Genomic DNA, 27,488 nt, shown 5'->3' with positions numbered 1-27,488 from the left:
TCTACATGGTGTGACGGAAGAATATGATTTGACAATTATTTGTGTTACCCACCCATAGATAACATTCAGGGAAACTTAAGCCATCAGTTTCTGTTATTATAGGTTAGAAAAATACTATTTTTCTTAATGGTGATAAGTAGCATATTGCTTTTCAGTAGAATTAGCACACATGGTTAAGTACTAAGAGGGAAAAATAAAATTAGGATCCTTATTTGAAACATATTTAGGTAGCTTCGGCTCCACGCTCTTTATTTTGCTACTTCACTGGCTGGCATGCAGCATGGAGCTATGGTGCTAGTACATTTCTATGTATGTCTCGAGAAATAGCCATTGACTGAATGACTGATTAGCTTATTATACTCTCCCTTCTATCACTTAGAAAAGATATTAAGAGCTCCACAGTAAAAAGATGTGTCTTTCTTTCCCCTCCTTCATCTTTTAACCCACATCAGGAATTAAGGAAGGAAGAAAGTTTTATAGCCTGTATCTAAATAAAAATCTCAGACAAAGGGTAGGGATTGAAATAATAGGTGTAAAGTTCTTACATGTTACTAAAGTGGCTTGCACTCAAGGAAGTAGTAGGTTCCAAACCTGTGCTTCCTTTACTAAATGCCACTGAAATTAAACTCAAGAGGAGGATTATTCACTAATTATGAGGTTACCAGTGAAATACAAACAGGTTTTTGCACAAATAGGAAAGAAAAAATCATAGGTTGGATAGATTCATATTGTATCAGATTTAACACAAGAATGTTAAACAGAGAGTAAGTGATCCCCTAGCAATAAGTGTCCCTATAATCAATCATACATCACTTATCACCTTCCTATTCTGGATTTACTTTTTTAAACTTTATTTTTTTTAACATTTTACATTTTTTACATCCAATTCTTCTAAAACTGGAATCTGGAAGTTCTTTGAATGCAGGAAAAATTGTTTTAAAAATGTCTTCCCACAGTGTCTTATACTAGGCTGGCATTCAGTAAATTTTAGCTGACTTTGATAGCAAAATTAAACAAAACTATTATAATTTGAGCAATTAGGTCAAAAAGGCTTTTTTCTACTTACTGAGGTAACAGATGGTCAAGTGCAGAAACTTTGAAAAACATAGAAAAACTAAAGAACAATATAAGAGTCATAAAAAAGTCCTAAATGCTTTCTCCTGCTTCCTGCCCCAAGGAAGATTAAGTTTTTGTAGCCTTTTTACTGTGTTGATTTGATGAAAAAATACAGCACACAGCTATACATAAGGTTAGCTCACAATTTTTGTGTAATGGATATCATGACCTTTTCCCACATCTATTCTTCTCCAACATGACTTTTGTGCCAGTTCAGTATTCCGTTGCATAAAAACACCATAAAGGCTATTGAACACCAAAATCTTACTGCTTCTAATTTTGTCTATTATAAATCACTCTACTTTGAATATCATATTAAATACACATAGCAATTCGTAATTAATCAAATAATTGGTTGAGTTCTGATAAAGGAGGATGTTTGACAAAAAACAAAGAATGGAATTAAGTGGGTTTGTACAATTATATATTGCATATTTTACATTTTGACATAGAAAAAAATACTGATCTCTTCAGTTTTAAAGTGTGACTAAGAAATAAGATACTAAGATTTTATAGGAAAAAAATGCTTGTCTTTTTTCTTAGAATACAAAATAATTATAGAAAATCAAAGCCTTAAACTATTTAACAATGGCTAAAATAAAAGGCTTAACATTTATTTTCTTCATCATTTATTACATGAGTTACTATAAAGAAATATGGGGAAGAATTTTTACTAATTCAGGAAAGTTTGAGGGCAGTGCATGCTAGATAAATGATATAAATGCATGCTCAATACACTGATAATGATCATCGATCAGTCTCAATCTTGACTTGCATCAGATGCAAAAACCTATGTGGCTTTTTAAAAAACTCTAAAATTCTAAATTATGATTACATATTTGCTTAATTATAAAACATGAGACCGTGATAATCTGTCCGTTGCCTGAATCAGTTTTTTTTTAATAATTCTATTACCAAGACAAATGATGACAAAAACTGAAAAAAAAAATCTCAGAATATGCCATTTAAAGGAATCAGTTCATGGACTACTTATTTGTACTCCTTTTCATTGGTTAGGCATCCTAGTAACTTTTATTTTTTTAATCCAAAAACTTTTATAGGAGGTAATGCATCAGATTATTATTATTATTTTTTTTTTGAGATAGAGCTTCACTCTTGTCATGGTGCAATTATGCAATCTTGGCTCATTGCAACCTCCACTTCCCGGGTTCAAGTGATTCTCCTGTCTCCGCCTCCCAAGTAGTTGGGATTACAGGCGCCTGCCACCATATCCAACTAATTTTTTTCGCAATTTTAGTAAAGACAAGCCTTCACCATGTTGGCCAGGCTGATCTAAAACTCCTGACCTCAGGTGATCCACCCACCTTAGCCTCCCAAAGTGCTGGTATTACAGGCCAGATTATTCATTTAAAAAAGGGTTTTAAGGAAAGGGTGATTACTAAGCTTATTTACATCTTAGCCAATCTAATCCCTTGCTGCCAAAGTAGTTCATACCTTAAATATGGGCCAAATATATCAGTAATAAAAAAAAGTAGCAACAGGAAAAGAAACTAAATGGATTTAGGCCATGGGATGGAGATTCACAAAGAATGTACGGCTTTTGCTCTGAAGAAGCCACAATGTTCTCAGAACTAAAACCTTCCATCTAGCCCTGAAAACACATCCAGTTATTGCTTACCAAGAACATAAAGCCTATCAAGGTTAAGGAGAATGGCATATAGATAAAATACATTTAGGAAATACGTAGGTCCATGCCATCAGCATCACTCCCACCCCTACCATTATCTTTATCCATTTATATCATTACCTATAACAAAAAATTCTAGTCAAAATTAAATTCTCCAAGAATCTATTGAGTGCTAGTCCCTATCCCCAAGAGTAATATTCTGAAGGAAAATAATTTACAATAACAATAGTGGTTGCTCATAAATAGCATACGTTTCAGTGTATATTTTTCTGCCACCTCATAGAGTTAAGTCATACTGTTACCCTTTCTCCAAACAAGGTATAACTCTTCATATATTTCTACTCACCCCCATCCCCTACTGCCTTCCGTGTTTCAATGGCCAGGCAATGTAAGAACCCTGATTTAATGTGGGGCAAGGCAGTGCCATTGGGTGTTTTTCTGCAGGCTCATCCAGCTGCACAAGTAGAGGCATGGCTGAGTACAGTTGGTTTTGCCAAGTGAATACGAGGAAGGAGAGGGAGCAAGGGGGCTGAGCACATTATACAGGGATTCTTTATGATGATGGTCATGGCTTTTAAGCTGGGTAAGAGGGCATGCCGAATAAACAAAAAAGGGTAGGTCAGTGAATTAGAGGGTCTGAAAAGATGGAAGGATTGGTAGAGTTGTGCTAATAGAAGGAGTGATCTGCCACTACAGGGGGTGGTAAGTTCAGAGAATAAGGTGCATGAAATTTAGATTATGGAAGGGTTTTACTTGGTCGTTGTGACAGCTTCTAGGGTGTGATCATGCAGTAATGGCTGAGGTGGGGTGTAGGACAAGATAGAAAGGAATTCAAGAAACTGAGAGGCCAGGGTGTTAGAAAGATCATCTATGTATATACCGAATCTTCAAAAATTAATACAGAAAATGTGCTGAAGAGAGTGATAATGAGCTGGGAGCTAAAGTCAGAGAAATTAGGAGGGGCTCAGAGACAGATAGATAATTGCAACAATAAGGTTAGATGGTAATATCATTTGATGGCATTACATTAAAAGCTGGGGAGAAAGGAGGGAGAATGGTCTGAAGCAGAAATTAAAGAAAAAGAAAAAAGATTAAAGAGAGCTACAGCCATTCCAGGTCCTTAAATATAGAAAGGTATAGTAGAAAAAGCAGCCCTGACTTGAGAAGACTGTAAAAGAAGAAGCATCCTCAAATAATCAGGTTTTCTGCAGAGCAAGAAGGTAAAGGAAACCTTCAGAAAAGAGGTTGAACATGTAGCAGGTTTTGCTGAGGATGGATCTTGAGTTCCAGAAGAAACAAGGGAAAGGGGTTCAAGAATTTGGTAAAGAATGTGTGAAAGATGGGGCTAGAAGTAGAAATGGACAGAGCCGATGGGAGAGGAGACGTGGCTTGGAGTCTGGAGTGTTTACAGTGAGTCTTATAAACGTGAAGGTAAAGGGCCTGATAGGTTTGGCTGTGCTCCCATTCAATCTCATCTTGAAGTGTAGCTCCCATAATTCCCATGTGTTGTGTGAGGGAGCTGGTGGGAGATAATTGAATTGTGAGGGCAGTTCCCCACATACTGTTCTCAAGGTAGTAAATAAGTCTCATGAGATCGATGGTTTTATAAGGGGAAACTCCTTTCACTTGGCTCTCATTTTCTCTTGTCTACCACCATGTAAGACATGCCTTTCCCCTTCTGCCATGATTGTGAGGCCTCCCCAGCCACGTGAAACTGTGAGTCCATAAAATCCCTTTTTCTTTATATATTGCCCAGTCTTGGGAATGTTTTTATCAGCAGTGTGAAAAAGAACTAATGGAGGGCCTAACAAAAATAGTCCTGGTAGACTCAAGGCAGACAATGGGGTCATAGGAAGGCTGGAACTGCTGGGGGCAGGGAAAGGAGATGCTAAGGATATTCACACTCCTTCATGACCTCAGCAGCTAGAAACAAGGAGGCTGTGACAAAAGTTATCTCCAAGGTTTCTTGACACTTGTTCGTGAGGTTAGGTGACCAGCTGGATGTGTCTTGCCCAATGTGTACTTGATTCACTCCTGCTGGTTAAGGCTGCTGATGGGAATTTTAAAATATACTCCTCATACAGCAATTTGTTAATGCATAAATAGAGTATATACATACTGTGACTCAAAAGTTGTAGGGATATTCTGGAAAATATTCTCATGTGCCAATCAATTTACAAACAAATTAAATAATGAATAGTTAAATACAGTATAGTAATATCCATATTATAAAATGAGGTAGATATATTGTCGAGTGAAAATAAAAACAAGTTGTAGAAAAGTAAGTACAGTATAATTCCATTTATGTATTTTTAAAAGCAACATAAAATCCTAAACTTGTATAGCATATCTAACAAACACTTCTTAAAAACTTACTACATGCTAGGCACTATAGTTGCTTTATATATTAATTCACTTAATCAGCTATTATCATTGCTGTTTTATAGACAAGGAAACAGACCCAGCAAGGATAAATAATTCACCCCAAACCCCAATAATATTGAAAGGCAGACCTAAATTTTGTTCTAGGCAGCTGGGCTCCAGGGACTCTGCTTTTAAACATGCAAAATGGCCTATTATAGACACATATTGGAAAAAGTCCTGAAAAAATTATGCCCTAAACTCTTTTTTTTTTTTTTTTTTGAGACGGAGTTTCACTCATGTTACCCAGGCTGGAGTGCAATGGCACCATCTTGACTCACCGCAACCTCCGCCTCCCGGGTTCAGGCAATTCTCCTGCCCCAGCCTCCTGAGTCGCTGGGATTACAGGCACGCGCCACCATGCCCAGCTAATTTTTTGTATTTTTAGTAGAGACGGGGTTTCACCATGTTGACCAGGATGGTCTCGATTAAACTCTTATTACAATTATTTCTGAGGGGTTGGGGGGAGTAGGCTTGAAGGAGGTAAAAGGTAAAGAATATTGTTAGTTTTTACTTTTACTAGTTCACGCTTATTTAAACTTTTGATAATTAGAATATATTCACTTGTATAGTTTTGGTTTTACTCCCTTAAAAAAACGTTCAGAGGGCTGGGCATGATGGCTCATACCTGTAATTCTAGTACTGTGAGAGCCTGAGGTGGGTGGATCATGAGGTCAGGAGTTTGAGACCAGCCTAACCAACATGGTGAAACCCTGTCTCAACTAAAAATACAAAAATTAGCCAGGCGTGGTGGCACACTCCTATAATCCCAGCTGCTCAGGAGGCTGAGGCAGGAGAATCGCTTGAACCTGGGAGGCAGAGGTTGCAGTAAGCTGAGATCATGCCACTGCACTCCAGCCTGGGCGACAGAGTAAGACTCCGTCTCAAAAAAAAAAAAAAAAACCCCAAACATTCAGTGTGGTTCTAGTCTAAAGCAGGTTTGTGTTCAAGGCACAATGGTGGAATTATTTAAAGAGTGAAAAGGTTAGTGGTGAACTTGCCTTGGGGAAGGAAACTTTAAGGAGGAGACTTTTGAGTCTTGAAGGATGAAGAGTTCGCTAGGTGGACATTCATGGACGGGCACACGGTTGGTGTTCTTTATTATTATGATTATTATTATTTTGACAGAGTCCCACTCTGTCACCTAGGCTGGAGTACAGTGGTGTAATCTTGGCTGACTACAACCTCCGCCTGCCGGGTTCAAGTGATTTGCCTGCCTCAGCCTCCCCAACTGGCCTGTGCCACCACCCCTGGCTAATTTTTGTACTTTTTTTTAGTAAAGATGGGATTTCACCATGTTGGCCAGGCTAATCTTGAACTCCTGACCTAAGTTGATCTGCCAGTCTTGGTCTCCCCAAGTGCTGGGATTACAGGCTTGATCCATAGCACCTGGCCTACAGTTGGTGTTCAACAAGTTTTTGGAATGGATTCTAGAGAGAAGGAACACATATACAAAATCTCAAAGGAAAGGTAGCAGGAGACAAAGCTGGAGAGGTAGGCAAGTGCCAGATCACCAAAGGCCTTATGTGTTAAGTAAAGGGCATTTTCTGGAAGCAATGAGGAGACATCAAAGAGAGTAAGCGGGGAAGATCACATCTATTTGGGTTTATTTTATGTTTCCAGCATATCATCTTACAGGTTCTTACAGCACATTAAGTGTTAAGGGATATTAGAAGAGAATAATCACTGCTGCTGCTAATGAAGATGATGATGCTTTGAGATTCTGGGAAATAAAGTATGTGGACTGTAATTATGACTGTCGCAAATCATTTAATGAATTTTTTGTATTTAAGATCACTTCATTCATGGCCACATTACTATCTTGATGTTTTGTGCTTTTTCTTTTGTTTTGTTTTGTTTTGTTTTGTAGAGATAAGGTTTTGCTCTGTTGCCAGGCTGGTCTCGAAGTCCTGGCCTCAAGCAATCCTCTCCTCAGCCTCCCAATGTGCTGAGATTACAGGTGTGAGCCACCATGCCCAGCTCTATCTTGAAATTTTTTGTATCCTTAGGTACTGGTAATATTTTTCCAGATTTTGACTCAATTGTAAATTTTGCATTTATATAAATGTATATTCTGAAAGATCTAAAGTTGTGAATAAAATCTTCTGTGTTCCCAGAAAGTCATTCTAGCTAAGCAATTCTATTTTCCCCCATAACAGTTCTAATCCATAAATCCTTACTGCACTCTTGCTGCCTGTTATGAGCTTTTATTATTCCTCCTAAATCAATTTATTTCTGGGTGTTGGGTTTTTGCTGAAGTATCTCCAGAGGTGTCTTTGTTGATATTTTAATATATTTGGCTACAGTATGCATGATATTTCTAGCCAAGGATGAGCTGATTATTTTTAAATAAGGTATTATTGGTGGCATAGGCCCTTCAATGCATTTTTGGTAGAAATCCACCTGTGATTCACTAAGCTGACTTTACATGAAAATTGGAGCCATTTACGGTTTGGTAGCCTGCCATCTTCTTTCTGATGTGTGAGAAGCCTCTCTTTCCTTTGGGATTTCAGAATTTTAAGCTGGTAGGTAAACAGCTGAGTGAGGGAAAAGTCCTCATAAAACAAACAAAGCGTCCTAATGACTCCTTTTGTTGTTCAGTAGCCAAGACTAATGTATAACTTTTAGAATGAACACTTTGTTGTGCAGGAATTTTTTGATGTAGATATTAAGTCTTTTATTATTTTTCTCAGGCTCTACAGAAAGTGTCAGCCTTCAGAGGGTGCCAGAAATGTCCATTGGACAGAGCTCCTTTTGCAGAATGAATCACATTTAAGCCAAGATTCAAAGCTTTCACTCTCCATTATGTTTTAGAGCATTCTCCTGTTTGGTAGCCAAGTCTAAATTTATTGAACGCAAAAAGGTGTAACCTGTTTCATTTTTGGCTTACAACAATATAGATCTTTATTCATTGCCTTCTATCTCTGTCCCCAACTCATAATTATAACAGAAGTTCTGACTGGTTATATCCAAGACTTGAACTTAAAAGGCACACATTTTCAATAGGGACCCTATTGTTTACTGAATTTTTATTTTTTACACTTTGATATAGTGTGAATGTATGTCCCTGCTCAAATCTTACATTGAAATGTAATTCGAATCTTGGAAGCAGGGCCCAGTGGGAGGTGTTTGGATCGTGGGTCCCTCATAAATGGCTTGGACCATCCCCTTGGTGATAAGTGAGCTCCCATTCTGAGTTCACACAAGATCTGGTGGTTTAAACGTGTGTGGCACCTCCCACCAACCCTCCCTCCTCCTTCTCTTCCTCTTTGTTGCTCCTGCTTTCTCCATGTGACCTGCCTGCTCCCCCTTCATTTTCTACCATGATTGTGAGCTTCCTGAGGCTTCCCTAAAAGTTGAGCAAATACCAGCACCATGCTTCCTGTAAGCCTGCAGAACTGTGAGCCAATTAAATTTCTCTCTTTTTTTAATACACTACCCAGTCTCAGGTATTTCTTTATAAAAATGCAAGAGCAGCCTAATACACATTTCCACTTGGACTTTGCTACTTCTCGAAGATGTACATGGTGTTGTACATCAGTGCCTTCCAGGAACTCTCACAGACCTCACTTAAAGTTCCCTTTTGAGTGCTTACCTCATCGCTAAGATATACAACAACCTTTTTAATAAGGGCGTTTACTCATAGATTTGACTCATTGATTAAGATATAAGCCACGCTATGAAATTTTTTTGCTGGCATCCAAATCTCTTTTAAGAAAGGACTTATAGAAAAGGGAAAAAAAGTAAATAAAAAAGAAAAACCAGAATGTATTGTGTTAAAAAATAATCCGTAGAGCAAATGAATCATGCTCTTAAAACTGTTTAGGTAATGAAAATATTAATGTATATGTAAGAACATTTAGTCAGGACTGTGCAAAGGAATTCAAACATTATAAGGTGATCAGACTAGATGTCCTTAAAAATTGTTTCAACCCCACATAGTTCATGATTTTCTGGACAATACAATCTCTTACCTTTCCTTTAGCTCTAAAGTCTTTAAAGATGTAATCGTAATGTCATAGCAAAAGGATTAACAGTTGAGTTACATATTTCTATGTTGCCATGTGAATATCTTATAATTTTAGTTATTTAACCAAAATTTGCATTAAAATGAAGCCATTGAGTGTCTTGTATGGGTATTTCATCCATTTGCAAGGTAATTTACTCCACATAATTTTGGGGAATCTTGCATGATACCACTATACCAGTGGCACTCGAAGTGAATATAGGGAGAAAAAATAATTTTAAAAATTTTTTTTCTTCTCTATTTCTCTTTCCTCTTGCTTTATCTTAACACTTTTGCCTAAAGTTAAGAGTTACAGGATAAAAAAAGTTACATTTGAAGATTAGAGCTGGCTAATGGGAGGTAGGAAAGGCGTGGCTATGGCAATAGGGAAACAGTGTCCTTTATATATCCAGAGGGTTTAAGTGAGTTTCCCCCTCACTTCTCGAAATTCATATCTGGTTTAACTTAGGGCATCAGCAAGTCAGATCTTTCTGCAATCAATGGTCGTGAGTAGATATTTCTGCTTTTAAACAAAACAAAGTTAAAGTGGTTAGCCACTAACCTGGTAATATGGACACTAACAACCTTATCCTAATTCCATTATTAGTAATTCGGAACTTAGAATGGGGCTGCATTTGGAACCTGTAAGAGGTGTGCATGTAGCACAGAATAAATTTGACATGAAAGACCTCTGCAAAAAGGAAAAGTAAAGAGAATTAAGTTTACATTTTTAATTAACATTTTTAATATGTCTTAAGAATTCAGCCTGGGTAGGATTAATATAAATAAGAAACTATTGTTTCTCATTCGATTGAAGGTAAAGGTACCATGACTGGAAAGACTGACCTACTCTATTTTCCCAATTTCTCTTTCTGACAGGTGACTTAAATGACCCATTTCTGCCAGCTTCCATATTGTAAGTGATTGGTATTCTTTTTCTCCCTGAAGGAAAGACAAATATAACTTTTTTTTTTTCTTTTTTTTGAGACAGAGTCTTGCTCTGTCACCAGGCACTAGGCTGGAGTGCAGTGGCGCAATCTCAGCTCACTGCAACCTCCGCCTCCAGGGTTCAAGCAATTCTCTTGCCTCAGCCTCTCGAGTAGCTGGGACTATAGGCACGCACCACCACACCCAACTAATTTTTGTATTGTAGTAGAGATGGGGTTTCACTATGTTGGTCAGGATGGTCTCCATCTCTTGACCTCGTGATCCGCCCACCTTGGACTCCCAAAGTGCTGGGATTACAGGCCTGAGCCACTGCACCCAGTGACAAATATAACTTTGAAGAATATGTCTTTAAATAGTTTTTGGAAGAGGGTCGGCAGGGATCATAGGGATCAGGGCCAAGTAGAATTGTTCTTAACCTTGCCAAAAATAGAGGCTGGACAGATTTGATTTCTGTACATTCAAACAGAGAGAGGTTGAGGAAACGAACCCTAAGTCTTCATGCCTACTTTCCTCAAATCTGCAAACGCAATAGCATTCTAAGCCTTGAGTTGCAATTTAGAGTTAAGTCATTTTTCAGATTACCAGTAAAAAACTGCAAGCACTCATCAAGTCTGTATCTCACATTGATTCCCTCTGGGATAGATTTCATATAAAAAATTGTATTAGCAGGTGTGCAAAGAAGTACTTGATCATAGAAAAATTGATTAATAATGACTTAGTCACATAGGAAAGTTATTACAACCCTTTTAAGACATTAATTTACTCTCAGAGATTTCTGATCTGGAGGCAGCTGTGAATTTTCCATCTATAAAATGTAATAATTTTTTTTTTTTTTTGAGACAGGGTCTCACTCTGTCATCCAGGCTGGAGTGCACTGGCACAATCTCGGTTCACTGCAGCCTTGACAACCCAGGCTCAGGTGATCCTCCCACCTCAGCTTCCTGAGGAGCTGGGATTACAGGCATGTGCCACACAGTGTCGCTGTGCCTGGCTCATTTTTTAATTTTTTATAGAGACAGGGTCCCACTATGTTGCTCAGGCTGGTCTCAAACTCTTGGACTTAAGAGATCCACCCACCTTGGCCTCCCAAAGTGCTAGGATTACAGATGTGAACCACTGCACTCAGCCTATAAAATGTAATAGTTGTTAAGAACTATGAAAGATCTGAAATTTTACCCTATTTGCAAGCTAACAAGGTAGTTAGCCACAGTTCCACTAATGCTGGCAGAAGGCACAAAACTCCTGGGCCCGATACAAAGGACGATTTATTACTCATAGCAATAGCAGTAGCCAGAGTGCCAGTATTTGTGCCAGTTTCCTGAGTCTCAATTCCAACAGAGTGACATGGAGAGGGGCAGATGACACCTGCACATGCAGCAGGTTGCATTACAAGAGTAAGTACCTGGAGCTTAGGTAACCTGAATCTTTTCCAGCAGTCAGTAGGCATACCTGAACTTTGCCTCAAGGAGAGCATTATCTTTATTACACAGGACAGTGAACATATTAGCTCTTTGCTGCTTGCCATACAACCATCCTTGAAAAAATATTCTAGAACAAAGGTAACCATTGCCTCTGCTTTCAAGGTGTATAGAAACATGAGGCACTCATGGAGAATTGTCTCCCAAAAATAATAAATTTCTGTCTCTATTTGCTTAAGATTGAAACTATACATAAATCCCCTAGCTTTGCCCCTTAGCCCATTTTCCACACCCTCCACAAGTTGGGACCCCATCTTGACAATGCTATTAGTAGATGTTAATGGGGTGCAGAATGGGGCAAATTCAAAATCGTAGAAAATTATAACTTTTAGTAGTGGTAAAATGAAAGTCAGCTGGGTGTGGTGGCTCATGCCTGTAACCCAGCACTTTGGGAGGCTGAGGTGGGCAGATCACAAGGTCAGAGGATCGAGACCATCCTGGCTAACATGGCAAAATCCCATCTCTACTAAAAATATAAAAAAAAATTAGCCACATGTGGGAACACCTGCCTGTAGTCCAGGCTACTCAGGAGGCTGAGGCAGGAGAATCTCTTGAACCAGGGAGGTGGAAGTTGCAGTGAGCTGAGATCATGCCACTGGGTGTGACAGAGCCAGGCTCCATCTCGAAAAAAAAGATGAAAGTCAGAGACTTTACAAGGGAGTGAGTTGTAGGCAGCTCTTCCCCAAAAGCATCTTCCTTTCACTGCACTTTAATACACAACAGGGGCTCACTCACATTAGCACTAATTTAAGATACTTTCTCTTTAACAGCTAACTAAGACTGACTGCCCTGAAGGAATAGCAGTTTTCACTGGCAGGGAATAGAAATGTCATTGAGAAGCATGGAGTGCTTCTGGGGTAATGGCAGGCCAGAGATAAGATCCTGGAAGGATTAAAACAATACAATGTCACTGAGCTCATAAGTGCCAGGAAAGATGGCATTATAAGGTAGACAAAGATGTAGAGAAAGAGCAGAGAGATACCAGAGAAAGGTTTTGTCAATTCTCAGATTTTACGTGGGATTGGCGCTGTACCCAACGCAGCCAAAGAAAAGTCTCTTCCTCCTCCTCCTCACTATGGGATCTCCTCATTTCACAAATAGTTATTGAATGGCTGCTGTTCCAATGGCCACTGCTGTTCCAACTGCCACTGCTGTTATTACTACTTACCATTTATTGAACACTCTCTATGTTGCCAGCTTTATTATTACACTGGTGTGACAATGTCAAATAAGACACTATGCCTGACCCTAGAAGAACTGACAGCCCAGTTGTACAACTTAGCAAATACTATTATAGAATGACATCTAAATCAGATAGGATAGATTCTTGCTTTAGGAAACAGACTTCAGATTTCTATTGTTAGTTCTATAATTCACATAGTGAACTAGTAGTAGCTAATACTTACTAGTGCCTACTATATGCTAGGTACAGTTTTAAGTGCCATTAACACAGAGTCCTTATAACAGCCTTATGAAGTAGATACAATGACTATATCTTCATTTTACTGAGGAAGAAAACCTGAGGCTCGGAGAGGTTAAGTACCTTTCTCAAGGTCACACAGAACCTGTGAGCAGCAGAGATGGGATTTGATTACAGGCCTCTGATCTTATGTTCTTAAGTACCTCCCTACACTGTTATTGAAACAAGTTTAAGCTAACCTTCCAGAAAACATAGCCATAATTTATAACTTATTTCTATGTTAAAGTAAATTTTGAGTTGTGATATGGTTGGGCTGTGTCGCCACCCAAGTCTCACCTTGAGTTGTAATGATCTCCATGTGTCAAGGGTGGGGCCGGGAGGAGATAGCTAAATCATTGGGGAAGTTCCATTTATAAATGGAACTGCACAAGCTCTCTTGCCTGGCTTCATGTAAACCGTGCCTTTGCTTCTACTTTGCCTTCTGCCTTGATTGTGAGGCCTCCCCAGGTATGTGGAACTGTGAGTCCACGAAACCTCTTCCTTCATAAATTACCCAGTCTTGGGTATGCCTTTATTAGCAGCATGAGAATGGACCCATATAAGTTCCAAAGTTATGATTAGAGGACATTTTCAAAACACATGTTTTAAGTGAGGAAACTGCCTGGGACCTCCTGAGACTGTAAGAGAACTGCAGGCTTCAGTGAAAGACAGTTTATGGGACACTATATAAGTTCTATGTAAAAGGCACTAGAAGGTTAATTGCCACATCATAAGTTCGGGAATCCTAATTTGGGGGGATTGATTGAAATGCAGCTTTTCTTATCTTCTTAATTTATACTGCTAACAAAATTAATCAGTTAAGGTTATTTTAAAAAGCAAGCAAATGCATTTATAGGAGAACTTATGCTTTTATTTATTTTTTTTTTTAATTTATTTTTTGAGATGGAGACTTGCTCTTGTTGCCCAGGCTGGAGAGCAGTGGTGAGATCTCAGCTCACTGCAACCTCCTCCTCCTGGGTTCAAGCGATTCTCCTGCCTCAACCTCCTGAGTAGCTGGGATAACAGGCACCTGCCACCACGCCTGTCTAATTTGTGTACTTTTTTTTTTTTTTTTTTTTTTTTAGTGGAGACAGGGTTTTGCCGTGTTGGGCAGGCTGATCTCGAACTCCTGACCTCAGGTGATCTGCCTGCCTCAGCCTCCCAAAGTGCTAGGATTACAAGTGTGAGCCTTCGCACCGGGCCAAGAACATCTGCTCTTAAGGAGGAGGAAAAATGTACACTGTCAGGAGCACTTTATCTGTTTCCGTGCTCTTGCTCCCTTTAGAAGATTGCTAAGTCTAACTTCTATGCCGTGTTTAATAAGAAGACATTGTTGAGCAGTAATTCTTACAACCTTATTTTAAAATTTTTGTGATACATTGAAGTGTTTAATCTTTGCTTTTCATATCCTTTTTTTCCCTGTGGTTTCTTCAATTCCTTTTGATATCAGAAAGTTATCTTCTGTTATGGGCTGAATTGTGTCCTGCTAGAATTCACATGTTGCAGTCCTAACCCCCAGTACCTCAGAATGTGCCAGTATTTGGAGATGGAGTCTTCAAAGAGGTAATCAAGTAAAATGAGGTGATGAGGGTGGGCCCTAATTATGTATGAGTGGTGTTCTTATAAGAAGAGGAGATCAATACACAGGCACAGAAGGAAGACCATGTGAAGACAGGGAGAAGTTGGCCATCTACAAACCACAAAGAGAGGCCTCAAAAGAAACCAACCCTGTGAACACTTTGAACTCAGACTTCTAGTCTCCAGAATTGTGAGAAATTATCTGTTGTTTAAGCCACAGTCTTTGATACTTTGTTATGGCAGCCTTAGGAGACTAAGACATTGTGTAAGAGTAAGCCCTGGTGACTCCAGCACTGCTATAGAGCTTCTATCTAAAGTCCTATAAGGGCAGTTTATAAACATATTAATGTAATTATAAAGAAACTATAAACTTCATGAATTCATCCAACAAACATTTATTGAGCTAGTACTGCACATCAGGTACTGAGCTAAATGGCAAATACAAAACGATGAGCTCCTTAGTAGCTCAAAATAAATAAGATCCCACATCACCGTCAAGGGATTAATAGTTTAGAGGAAACAGGCGCATACAGAGTGAATTTCAATATGATGTGATCACTGATAAGACTGTGGTATGCTCAGTGTGGGTAAGGAACAGATCCTGTGGGAAATCCACTGGGACCTCAAGAGGGCTGTCAGACTGGAGGCCACAGCTAACCTAGTTCTTTAAGGAAAAGTGTGGCAGATGGATGAAGAGAGACATTTCAGTGACAGGAATGCCACAGACAAAGGCAGAGAAATGGGAAAGTAACTAGTTTGTCAGTTGATAACTGAGAGTTCAGGGTAACTGCAGTTAAAATGTGTATGAAAGAGAGTGGGAGAAGAGATTGAAAATTTGGATTTTAACCTGATAGTGGAAAGCCATCAGAAATTTTTATAGAGAAAAGTCGTGATTGGACTTTGCTTTGAGCATGTTCTTTTTAGTAGTACAAAGAATGAAACAGTATAGGGAGAGAGAGATGGGCTGCAGAAAGGCTGGATGGCAGAGAGAAGCAGGGGAGTCTGAACTGAGGCGGTGGTACCCGTGTGGAGAAGGGCAGTCCTGCTTTAGAGATATTTAAGAGGTGAAATTGAATGGGTCTGCTAACCTACATTGTGAAAATGTTAACACTTTCATATGTACTAGCAAGTGAAAAGCACTTCCAAACATAACATAGTATACAATATTTACTTGTTTTTGTTCTCCCTGTATTAGATGTATAAATAAGTATCATTGTTTCTTTCAACATATAGACTTTTCGATTTAATACGCATTTTTTAATTTACTTTTTAAGAATTAAATTCAAAGGAGCTACATTTTCTTGTGATATACTTAAATTTGGGAACAACTGTTCCTCTAAAAAATACAGTATAATTGGATACAGTTAAATAGATTTTATCTCATTAGAGCGCTTCTGGTATTTTTGTGATTTTTCCAAGTTGGACTTGCTGGAAAGCTATTTGAAACAAGAGAAAGTCCGGGAGAATACACTCTTCTGGATCTAATCTAAGTTTTCTCACTACCCACCTATCTTGGGTACTTTTCTCAGTCTCTCTAGGCCAAGGGTTTCTTATTTCCAAAAGGAGCAATAGATTCCTTGATACCTAAGATTCCTGCTGACTAAAATTCTGTAACTCTTTCCTCCCAAAAGAACTACTGGTCTTGAATTCTAAAAAATGCAATTTTTGTTCATGTGTTTTAAAAAGAAGACTACATTTTGCTGAAAAATGTTTCTTGGACAGTATATAAATCCTATTAGATGCTTTTGAGATTCATTCAAAGAACTGAAGCATCGTGAACGTTTAAAACATTGCCAGGCTGGAGTATGGAGGCATTCAGGGGAACGTACTTAAACCAAGTCTCACTGAGAGTAACACGATGAACAAGTGACGCTTTTTGAAACAAATTTGGAGAGCTGGCTGCAGGAAAATTAACAAGCCGGTGGATTTCCTTTTCCCTTCCTTAGGAAACTTGTTTCTGTAGGTGCAAAAAGGGCCCTAGATCCTCTGAAAGAGAAAGAGGAGAGTGGGGAGGGGAAGTTTCTCCGCTTTCTCTACTCCCCACCTGCGGTCTGTCTGATTTCCTCTCCAGCTCTGTCTGATAAGGAATTGATTCTCCCCCTCCTCTTCCCCCTCCCACCCTCCCTCTCCTTCTCCCTGAGTAACGAGGCTGTCCTAGCAAGTGATGCTGTCGGAGACAGGAGACCGGCGCCGAGGAGGCAAAGCTGCCGCCGCGGGACTGGAGAGCCTCTCACAGCACCAGAGCTCCAGCTCGGCCCCGGGCTTCCTCATCGCAGCCACGGCCGCGGCTGCTGCTCCCACGGTTTGATGGTGGGCGGCGGCGGCTCGGCTTCGGCGCCCGCCTCTAACTGTTTGATCGCGGGCCGCGCGGCTCTCCGCTCCTGCCTTCCCGCCCTGGGTCGCCTGGGGCTGCGGAAGCCGCGGGAGGTGGGGAAGGGGCGCCGCCGGGAGACTGCACGGCTGCGAAGGCAGGGGAGGCCGGCGACCGGCACCCCCATACTCGGACCGCAGCCGGCGCGATGTCCACCAAGGTCAGGAAGTGCAAGGAACAAGCAAGGGTGACCTTCCCCGCGCCGGAGGAGGAGGAAGACGAGGGCGAGGACGGGGGCGCAGAGCCGCAGCGCCGCCGCCGGGGTTGGAGGGGCGTCAACGGGGGGCTGGAGCCGCGCTCTGCGCCCTCGCAGCGGGAGGCCCACGGCTACGGCCCGCCGCCCTTATCCCACGGGCCAGACCTGTGAGTACCGGGGCCCGGCCGGGGCCCGGCCGCGGCCCGCGCCTCGGAGGGCGGTGCCGGGAGGGGGGCGGGAAGGCGCGCGCCCGGCGGCTCCACGAAGTGACCTGGACCTCCGAGACCCACTTGGTACGGCCGGGCAGTTCGATTCAGGGTGATCTGGAAGGGACAGACCTCGGCTGGAGGCTTGCCCCCTTGGTCCCGCGCGGTGGAGGGACTCAGGGGCCGCGGAGTGCGTGGCGGGGGCTCTGTCCCGGCTCAAGCGCACGGAACAGCCCGCAGACTGGCACACGGACGCCAGACAAGCATCCTAGCGAGCAGCCACTCCCTGTCCTAGAGCCGAGGAGCGCGCACGACTGTCGGCAGGGCTGGGCACCCCTTGGAAGTCGGATCCCGGGGTCCCGAGCTTACTTTGGGAGGCCAAGGAAGGGGAAGAAGTGCGCAGACCCAGGCGCGCACTTGAACCCCGAACTCCTCCGAGACGTCCTAGCGTGTAGCCACTCTGGGAACTTGGGTCCCCTCCGACGCTTGGGACGTCGAGGGCGGGGGCAGAGAAGTGGGGAGTAGGGAGGGGACAGTGCGATACAGGGTGTGGGTTGAAGATTTGCCCGGACGCCTGGTCTCCCAGGGGTTCCGTTACTATTGGAGTAAAGCGGGAACCGAAGCCCTATAGGGTCCCCGGAGGGAGGGAGTGGGCCCCGGGCAGCGGGGGAACTGCTTTTTTTTGGTAACTTTGGCTGCGGTTCCCAGGCGGCGCGGGGTCTCTCTCTCTCTCCTCTTTCTCTCTCTTCCTCTCTTTCTAAACGAAGGAGCGGTCGGCGCGCTAGTGCTTAGGAAGGAGCAACTTTTCTTAATTTCCAATCTTGGAGACAGCCTTTAATCAGTGCGAGACGCAGAGAAGATTAGAAGAGGGTGATCAGTTTTACAGGGTGACATGCTCTGTATTTTTCCTGTTACGTACACTGGGAGTGCCGCAGAGCTCTTTTTTAGGAAGAACGCTCAGAACTAGGTAGAGAACTTGGGGTCCAACGGTGGCGGGAGGCGCGGACTGGCGGAGCCGGGTGGTGGTTCTCCAGGGCGGAGACCGAGGTTCTGCAGCGCCCCCTGCCGCCGGCGAGCAGCCCACCGCCCGGGGCCGATACTTACAGGGTGACCCCGGACCCCAGGATCGTGCGCTGCTCCGCTCGCGCAGAGTCTGCGCCTGGCCTGGCTGCACCTGCCCGTAGGACACAGGAACACAATGAGTGGCTGGGAGTAGATCCCGTAGGGAAGAATTCTGATTTAAAATGAGCGACGCATCGCGATGTGGTTCAGTTATTGCTGAAGATTAGCGTGGAGTGGAAACGGCCCAGGAAACGGAGGGAAGGTATATCCTTTGGGATTAAAGCGCTGCCAGCTCACTTCCCTGTCTCCCTAAGGTTTTAAAACATTGTCCATTTTTCCTTTTGCCAAACTGTTTTTTTATAACCTAGCTGTTTCTTGATTCCTTTTAAAATTCTTTTTAAAAAACCTTAAATCCTGACTACACGAGACACCTGAACTCTTATCTGAGAAAGTAGGGCAGAGGAGAGATTACTCACTTTGCTTTCTGAAATTTGAGGTCTATTACACAAAGCCCTGGGGCAAATTCTATTGCAAGCTTGCTATTTCACTGCTAATAGAACATCTTTCGTATAGGTTTGCTAACTTTATAATTCGACAAGCAAATGTGGTCGAGAAAAAGACCCAGTCATTTTTAAGGAGATATACATTAATAAATATTTCTTCTAGAGGAAGAGCAGCAAGCTCTTCATCTTTATTTCAGGTCTGTTACTTGGTAACATCAGAGATTAGCTTGATCTCCGTAACAGAGATTAGCTCTTTATTCTCCCTTTGAGGAGAATATGACTACTGTTTAATAAACAGTGTTAACTTCTTGTTGTTTAAAAGTGAACACGACAGCTCTAGGATAGGCTCAGAGGATACCCAGGGTCATTTCAGTAGTCAGAACAGTATAGCTGAATTTAAAATGCAGCAGGATGCTGAGGATACAATCCCACTTTTACCAAGGTAGTTCCTCAGGGTAGTTCTGTTGCTCATTTCACTGCTCCATGTTTCGATTTTCCATGTGGAAATTTTAAATAGACTGACTTGGGAGGAAAAGTGTCACCTGCTGTATCACCAACAGCTGTTGATAGAACTCTCGATTCAACCACTGATTCAAACCAAGACTTCTTTATCCCAATTGTTTGCAAACCTAGGATCAAGTAATATGTCATTGTAGTGATGTCCTCATCCTTGAAATGTTTCAGTTATTCAGTCTATCTGATGAACTCCAAAAAAGGCATCGGAAGGCAGTTTTCATGAGTCTGAATTTAAGCATTTCTCAAGCATGCATATGTGCAAAGTGTGGGCTAGGTACAGCAAGCCACAAAGACAAGCATGACAACTTTCCTGTACTCAAGAAGTTTAAAATCTCATGAGGGAGAGGTGGTAATGAGACTGGCATGAGCATTTTTGCTATAAGTTAGAGTAAAATCAGTTCCATTCTTCAAAAAAACAAAGAGTTATAAAGGGTCAAGTGCAAAGAAGAGAAGGACAACATTAGGTTGTGGAGAAATCAAGGAAACCTTTATGGGCCTTGAAGGATAGATAGGACCAGAAGCAGAGACAGGGTAAATACTTAATTCAAGCCCTCTCTCCCCTCAAAACTCCAGGTGTGTTTAAGGAATATTAGTCGAGTTTGGTTGGAACATAGAGTATGTGTAGGCAAGCAGTGAAATTTAGCTGGACATGTTGGTTTGAGGCATTAACGTGGAGGATCTTGTATGCCAGGATGAAGCACTAGGGAACCACTGATTATTTTAAAGTAGCAGTAATTTGAGCAAACCCACTCTGAATTGCAGTGGCAATTAATTGAAAGTGAAGAAACAAATTAGGAGACTACTGTAAGTGTCCAGGCTGAGATTAGGCTCTGTAATAGTATAGTGTTGGTGGAATGGAAAGGGGAGAAATTGGAAAAAAAAAAAAAAAAACCCAAACAGAATCTATGGAATTTTGCAACTTACTATCCATGAGGGGTTTAAAGAGAAAGCAGGATCAGAGACAACTTAGTGATTTTTGACCCAGATAGCTAAGATTGTTGATACTGTTGTTGACAAGAAAAAAGTAAAGGTGAAGATCTGATTTTTCAGATAGTTGTTTATTTTTTCTTTTTTATTTAGAGGAATTGTGAATAATCAGATATTTCTGACAGAAGTGTTAAGCAGGGAAAAGGAAATACAAGTTTAAAGCTCAGGAGAATGTGAGAGGCTGCTGTCTGATGGGAATTGTTGCACAGTTGTGTGACTACATGAGAGTACTCAAAGGAGTATGAAGAGAGAAACAAAGGGAGACCAACATAGATTTTGAAGGAAATTTTTTTTTGTTTAGAAGGCAGGGAGAAAAAGCAGCAAGAAAAGAAAAACATCACTGCACACTCAGCAAAAACGGAAAAGATCAAGAGAAAAACTGATGAGTCCACTGCTAGTAAGAAGAATCAGTCCTTGTATGTATTAACATACATGTGCAAAATCATTAGATTTTTCAGCAATGTTATCTTTAACAGAGGAAGATTTCTAGAAAAAAATCTGTTTAATTTTTCTTCAGAGGAAGTGCTACCAAAAAATAGCCATAATAAAAGCAGTTAATTTGTGTTTATATACTACTTCATGTTGTCATTTATACTCATTCATTTGAATCACTCCTCTTTAAAGCATTTTTTAAAAAATCATTGTCATCACTAGCAAATTGGTACACAGAGGAAGTTGGTACACAGAGAAGTAAAGTAATTTTCTAACACTCCCTGGCAAATCAGTAGTAGATTTTCTGACACCCACCTTTATATGATCAAGGAACCAAAGGTGAGTCCACAGTGCCTTGTAACTCAGATTACCTAAAGTACCTTGTATGTTAGTTTCTGTGGCACTGGCCTTGTATAAATGTTCCACTCTTGGCTTCGTGTGTGTGTTGGATCAGGCATCAGATTGGATGCAGCACTTCCCTACCTCCCAACTCGGGTAGAAATCAGATTCTCCAAGTGATTGTTGAATTTTAGGGACAGGAGTCTGGACTTTGAGGACTGAAATTAGACTGACTAGTGTTATTAAGAAAGGCAACTTTCTTTACAGTTATAGTTTAATTTTTAAGAACAGCACAGCATGGCATTAGACTTAAGGACTTTATTTTTTTAATTCTTTTTTTTTTTTTTTTTTTTTGAGACAGAGTCCCACTCCATCGCCTAGGCTAGAGTGCAGTGGTGTGATCATAGCTCATTGCAGCCCCAAACTCCCGGGCTCAGGTGATCCTCAAATCTTAGCCTCCCAAGTGGCTGGGACTACAGTCACACGCTACCATGACTAGCTACTTTTAAAATTTTTTGTACAGATGAGGTCTCACTATGTTGCTCAACCTGGTCTCGAACTCCTGAACTCAAGCAATCTTCCTGCCTCTGCCTCCCAAATTGCTGTGATTATAGGCCTGAACCACCATGCCACCCAGCCTTGAGGTTTTTAATACTCTGAAACTTTTCTTTATATTATCAGTTGTATAACCTAGAGTAGCAATTTCACTATGTACAATGAATTGTCATTTTTGTTGGTTTGTTTTAAATTATTTTTATGTAATTCAAAGTATTATATGGATGTAGCTTTAAAAGTTAGATAGTGCTAAAAGACTTCTTTGAACAACAGCAAACCCCCAGCAATTCCATGGTCCCCTCTCCTTTTCTTTCCATCTTCTCTGTTCCACTCCACTTTCAACTCTTTCATATACAGCTATCTTTTTATTCATATTTTAGATGTTATCAATAGTCTCAGGTGAGAATTTATGTTCACATGTGTCTCTTTTCTGTTAATATCTTAAGTTCTTCATTAATATGACCATGTAATCATTGTTCACTGCTAAGTCAAGTAGTATAGTATGACTACATTTATTTTCTTTGATAATTGGTTGTTTTTCTTGGAGTAAATATTTGTCACATCGTGCCCTCGTTTCTTTAGCTGAATCTTCTACTGTCTAACTGTGTGTGTTTTCCTGAAGTTATCCCTTCTAGAGCCCTCTAACTTTTTTTGTATGAGGTCTTTCTTTTCCCCGCTTCAGGAAGCTCTTAAAGCTCTCGTCTCTTCATTAGCTCTCTTCTGAAGATGTGCGTTGGTATGGATGATTTCTTCATCACCTGAGCCGGACAATTGGTTAACGCTTTCCATCTGAACATTATGTCCTTTAGTTCTGGGAAGTTTTAGTTCTGGGAAGTTTTCCTACCCACTATTTTTATTCTTTGCTTTTTCTGGAATTTCTATTGTCTGGATGTTGGACCTCCCGACTGATCCCCTACTTTTTGTATCTCTTCTCTTCTGTTTTCCAATGTTTGCTTTTCATATTCTTTCTGAAATATTTCCTTGTCTTTATCTCCCAACTCCTCCACTAAATTTATTTCCATTTTAGTGTTATATTTTTAATTTCTAAGAGCTCTTTCTTGTCTTAAAAACGAGTATTCTTTTTTTGTAGCATTCTTTATTTCAGAGATGCAGTTTTTTTCCTGAAAAGCTCCTGCATCTCAGGGAAGAAGAGATTGGGAAATAATAAACCTGGTGTTGGTATTGATGAACTGGGCAAGAGTCCCCCTGTTCCTAGTTCCTGCCTTCCCCTGGGCCTGGTATCCCCACATCTAGAGCATTTCTGTTTCCACATCTCCAGAGATTCCATATCCTATCTTTTATAGGGGTGCAGGAGGGTTGTCTCTTAACTATATCAATTGGCGGGTGGGGATGTAGGGGCAGGGTTTCTACACACTTGTTATACAGCCAGTTCCCTCATTTTAGGTTCCAGCCTTATCTCTACTTTCTGGAATTTCTTTTGCCTTCAATTTCTAGGCATTCTCTGGCATTGACCTTGGTGGATCAGCTTGTTTTCTGTAACAGGCACTCTAGTTGGAACTTCATTCTCTCCACTAAATGATTTACTATTGTAACAACTCATCTCCTTTCCACCTTTATATATTGTGGCTTGGAGTTACAGATGCCTCTTGGTTTTATGGAAGATGACATTTGTGTTGCAGTTCCCTGTTCTCCTCGTTTAGGGAGGTAGTTTTGAAAAGGAGAAGGGGTAAGAAAGGCCTTTATTCCACTATCTTGGGACTAAACATCCCTATGATTGTGTCTTGTGTTTATTTGAACCCTAATGTTGACAATATTATTTAACAGAACCACAAATGGCAGAAGGAAGACTGTTCCTACCTGTAACTGATCTTACTAGGCACAAGGAGTAGATAGTAACTTAAGAATGTGTAATAAGAATGCTACAAAAGATGAATTCCCCACCTAAAATCATCTTAGTACCACACTTCTGACATTTAACAATATAGAATACTTTGAAGAATAATAGAATGTTTGAATTTGAAAGGATTTTATCTAGTCCAGTCTCTTATTTTACAAATTAAGAAACTGAAGCTGCAGATTGACATCTAATTCACAGCAGCCCCAGGCCAACTGAAATCTCCAGCTTTCTGGGACTGTGCTGTTCACACTGTGGCCTCCTTTGGTTAAGCATTTCTCTCTTCCTCAAAGAAATTTTAAAATGCATTTACTCCTGGGAGGAGCAACATAGGAAACTATTAATTAGTATTAATTTATTTATGAAATCCAATTAATTCATCATTTTAATTTGGCTGCTGATGGCAGAGCAACTTGAAAAAGTTGGTAAGCTAAGTAGGAGGACTAAGAATAAGGGGAAAGAGGAGAAAAAGTTTATATCTCAAAGCACAGTGGATCCCCTGTCAATATTATTTATGATTATCTCTTTTATTAATATCAAAGAAATGAGAGGATCCCAGTTCAGCACTAGACCATCTTCTGAGGACTGAATTAGAATTTTAAGGATTTTCTATTACTGTGCTGGGGTAGAAAATGTGTTTGTGAAAAATTAGCCGGGCGTAGTGGCACGCACCTGTAGTCTCAGCTCCTCAGGAGGCTGAGGCAGGGGAATCACTTGAACCCAGGAGGCAGAGGTTGCAGTGAGCCGAGATCGTGCCACTGCACTCCAGCCTCGCGACAAAGCAAGACTGTGTCTAAAAAAANAAAAAAAAAAAAAAAAAAGTAAAAAGAAAAAAAGAAAATGTGTGTTTCTGTTTCTCTCTTAAAGTTTTCTCTAACATTGAGCTTTTCCTTTGCCTACAATATCCCATAAACCTTTACTCCCACATACCCCCTCACCCCTCAGTTTATAACAGGCAGTCAAACACCATGGGAAATGTAACGGGAGAAAGAAAACTTCACAGAGTTGCTGTGTCATTGGTAGGAAGGAATCGTTTAAACATCCTAGTTCAGGGTTGAGATTTCCTGTTTCAGGGAGGATGCTTAAGTAATGATGAATGGCTGCTGGGCATTCTTCTAAGGAGGGGAGTCTCTTTGCTTGGCCAGAAGTCTTGCTTCTCAATTCTCTCCCCTGTACTGCCCTCAGTGTTGCATAACATCCACCCAGAAGGGGCACCGTATTAGTGGCCTGTGCTGGGTGAACCCATAGGCGTCTGGCCTGATATAGAGGGTCTGCAGATGTAGACTGTGGGCTGGCTGACTTCACACTTATGCACAAGGGGCTCAGCAGTGACTTTATGAGAATAATTAGGATGGCCATAACATTTTGTGTTTAATTTAGCATTTAGGTCAGGAATATTTGTCTTCAATTATCTAGTTTAAAAAAACTCTATTAAAAATACTATTTTCTTTGCTCTGTTCAAATAATAGGTGGTAATACGGATTTGGTCCTAGGTCTTTTTTAAAAAATGAGAATTAAACGTCCACAAATACGTGACTTGTTAAGGAAAGAGCTTAATAGTGCTAATATTCTATGCCAGTTTTGCATCTTTAAATACATTTTATCAAATAGGACTGATGCATATAGATTCTCTGTTGAAAATTAGGTTGCAGGGTTATGGGGTAGGAGTGAACATCTAAAAGCCTCAGACTTTTCACTTTAGATATGGATGATAATGATAGAAAACCAGATCCCTTTATTCTAATAACCATATATATATATATATATATATATATATATATAAAATTGATAGTGACTATCAATATATATAATTGATAGTGACTAATGTATTTAAATAGCCAAATATGAACATCTCGGGTCAGTAGAAGTTCCTTAATTTTATTATCTGAGGTCATTTTGTCTGAATTCTTGTTCAAGTATAGACTGAATTTATATAACTTTTAATTTCATTGTCACTAATCTTCCTTAAATAATAAACATTAGTTTTTAAAAGCATCCTAAAGATGAGTTTGAGAATATTTAATTACTAATTAATTATTAAAGGTTGTTAATTTTAAGATATATCTCCTGTTTGCCCTTAGATTATCTTGATAAAATATAACTATGTAAAATCAAAATCAAGAGATATAGAATGCATCAAACACTTTTATGGTATAACCAAGAATTAAATGTTATTAAGCAGAAATTTGCTTTGAAAGAATGGTTGTTGACATGGCTTGTATTTCTGATTATTAATTTATATTATTTGTGATATTCTTTTTTATAGACGAATCACTTCAATTCCCCTCCACCACTGCTTCTTCCACACATAATCATATGTGGCCAGGGTATTCTGTAATCCAGAGGGGAAAATTGTCTATTTCTTAGGTCTTCAGTCATGTGGTTTATATATGTGTGCATCTGTGCACCCATCCCTCCAACAGATATTCATCACCATATAATAAAAGCCAAGTATATAGAGATGAAAAGAGTCAGTCTTTGCCTTTAAGGGCATTTTAGTATCATTAAGGAGATAGCCATGCAGACAGACAATTGCAGAGCAATACAGTAGTTGGTTTAATGGAGTTATACACAAAACACAGTTGCTAGAAGAATAAACATCTAAGTTCTAGAAGGCATTTGCTAGAATACTTTCTTGGGCACATTCATTTAAGAAGTATTACCAAGAAGTCATGCAGACAATGGCTAAGGGTCCTCACTTCTGTTCTAGTGTACTTTTAGAGGGAGCAATGCACTGTTAGATATCTGTTTGCTTTTCTGGTTTTAGCTGCTGAAGAATCTGGCAAAGAGCTACTCATGCTTTCAGGAAAAGAATGAGAGATCAAGCAATGGAGATAGACCAGTGTTCCTCTCCTTAAATATAAAATAGCTTCTTGCTTCTGAAAGTCATCTGGGAAAATGCCAAAATTAGCATATATCTAATATAATTTTTTAAAGTGTTTTTTTCTTGAGATAAGGTCTCGTTCTGTCACCCAGGGCGGAAAGACGCAATCTTGGCTCACTGCAAACTCCGACTCCTGGGTTCAAGTCATTCTTGATTCTCGTGCCTCAGCCTCCTGAGAAGCTGGGACTACAGGCACACACCACCACACCCAGCTAATTTTTGTATTTTTAGTAGAGATGGGGTTTCACTATGTTGCCCTGGTTGGTCTAGAACTTATGGCCTCAAGTGATTTATCTGTCTCTGCCTCCCAAAGTGCTGGGATCACAGGCATGAGCCACCATGCCTGGTGAAGATTTATTAAAATTGTGCATGAAGAATTCTGAGTATAATGCAGGGCAGCAAAAACTATCAGGGAATTCATTACTGTGGAGACGTAAATATCTCTCTGGGTTTATAAGTGCTGGAATGTTTATATTTAAAGTTTTTATGTGTGTGTATCAGGAGGGGCAGCAGGAAGAATGTGAATCTTTAGAAACGAAATCTGTGCTTTCCTCTTTCCTTAGTGAAGCACCTTATCTTGCTGGTTTGGTTGTTACTGTGACAATGTATTATTGAGCTCTATGATGTGTAGGTAAATGCAGGCTGAAAGACAGGTGGTATGAGATAACTGTGGACCATCTCTGGCCATGTACCCTCTAACTAGACAGTTGAACTGATGGGCTACCTTTCTCTAGCCTTGCATGCTGGTGCACTTAACGGCTACTGGGGTTCAGAGTGTCTCCACTCTACTTCTTCCCCTCCAAAAAATACATAGTAAGAGATGTTCAAAATGTGTGTTTTTGATGATATTATTAAGACTATTTGTCAGATTCTTTCTCCTCCTTCCAACCACATACACATAAGCCTAGTGTGTAGATGTCAGATGTCT

At 40.4% G+C, this 27,488-nt stretch overlaps 1 protein-coding gene across 7 annotated transcripts in view; it reads left to right on the top strand.

The window, feature by feature from the left end:
* Nucleotides 1–17,089: 17,089 nt before the first annotated feature.
* TRPC3 (transient receptor potential cation channel subfamily C member 3) overlaps nt 17,090–27,488 on the top strand; it is a 69,677-nt gene continuing 59,278 nt past the window's right edge. For 6 of the 7 annotated variants that reach the window (XM_017497593.2, XM_017497592.2, XM_037727510.1 and 3 more), the window contains exon 1: nt 17,090–17,388. In XM_017497593.2, the coding sequence (XP_017353082.1) occupies nt 17,174–17,388 (215 nt within the window). In that variant the 5' untranslated portion in view covers nt 17,090–17,173. Of the gene's footprint in view, nt 17,389–17,949; nt 18,752–27,488 lie in introns of those variants that run through there. The other variant, XM_037727511.1, reaches the window with a different exon arrangement.

The sequence above is a fragment of the Cebus imitator genome, unplaced genomic scaffold (genome assembly GCF_001604975.1).
Source record: "Cebus imitator isolate Cc_AM_T3 unplaced genomic scaffold, Cebus_imitator-1.0 Scaffold233, whole genome shotgun sequence".
In the NCBI taxonomy this organism is placed as follows: Eukaryota; Metazoa; Chordata; class Mammalia; order Primates; family Cebidae; genus Cebus; species Cebus imitator.
The sequence above is the reverse complement of the archived record's forward strand: the minus strand, read 5'-3'. Positions and strand labels throughout refer to the sequence as shown.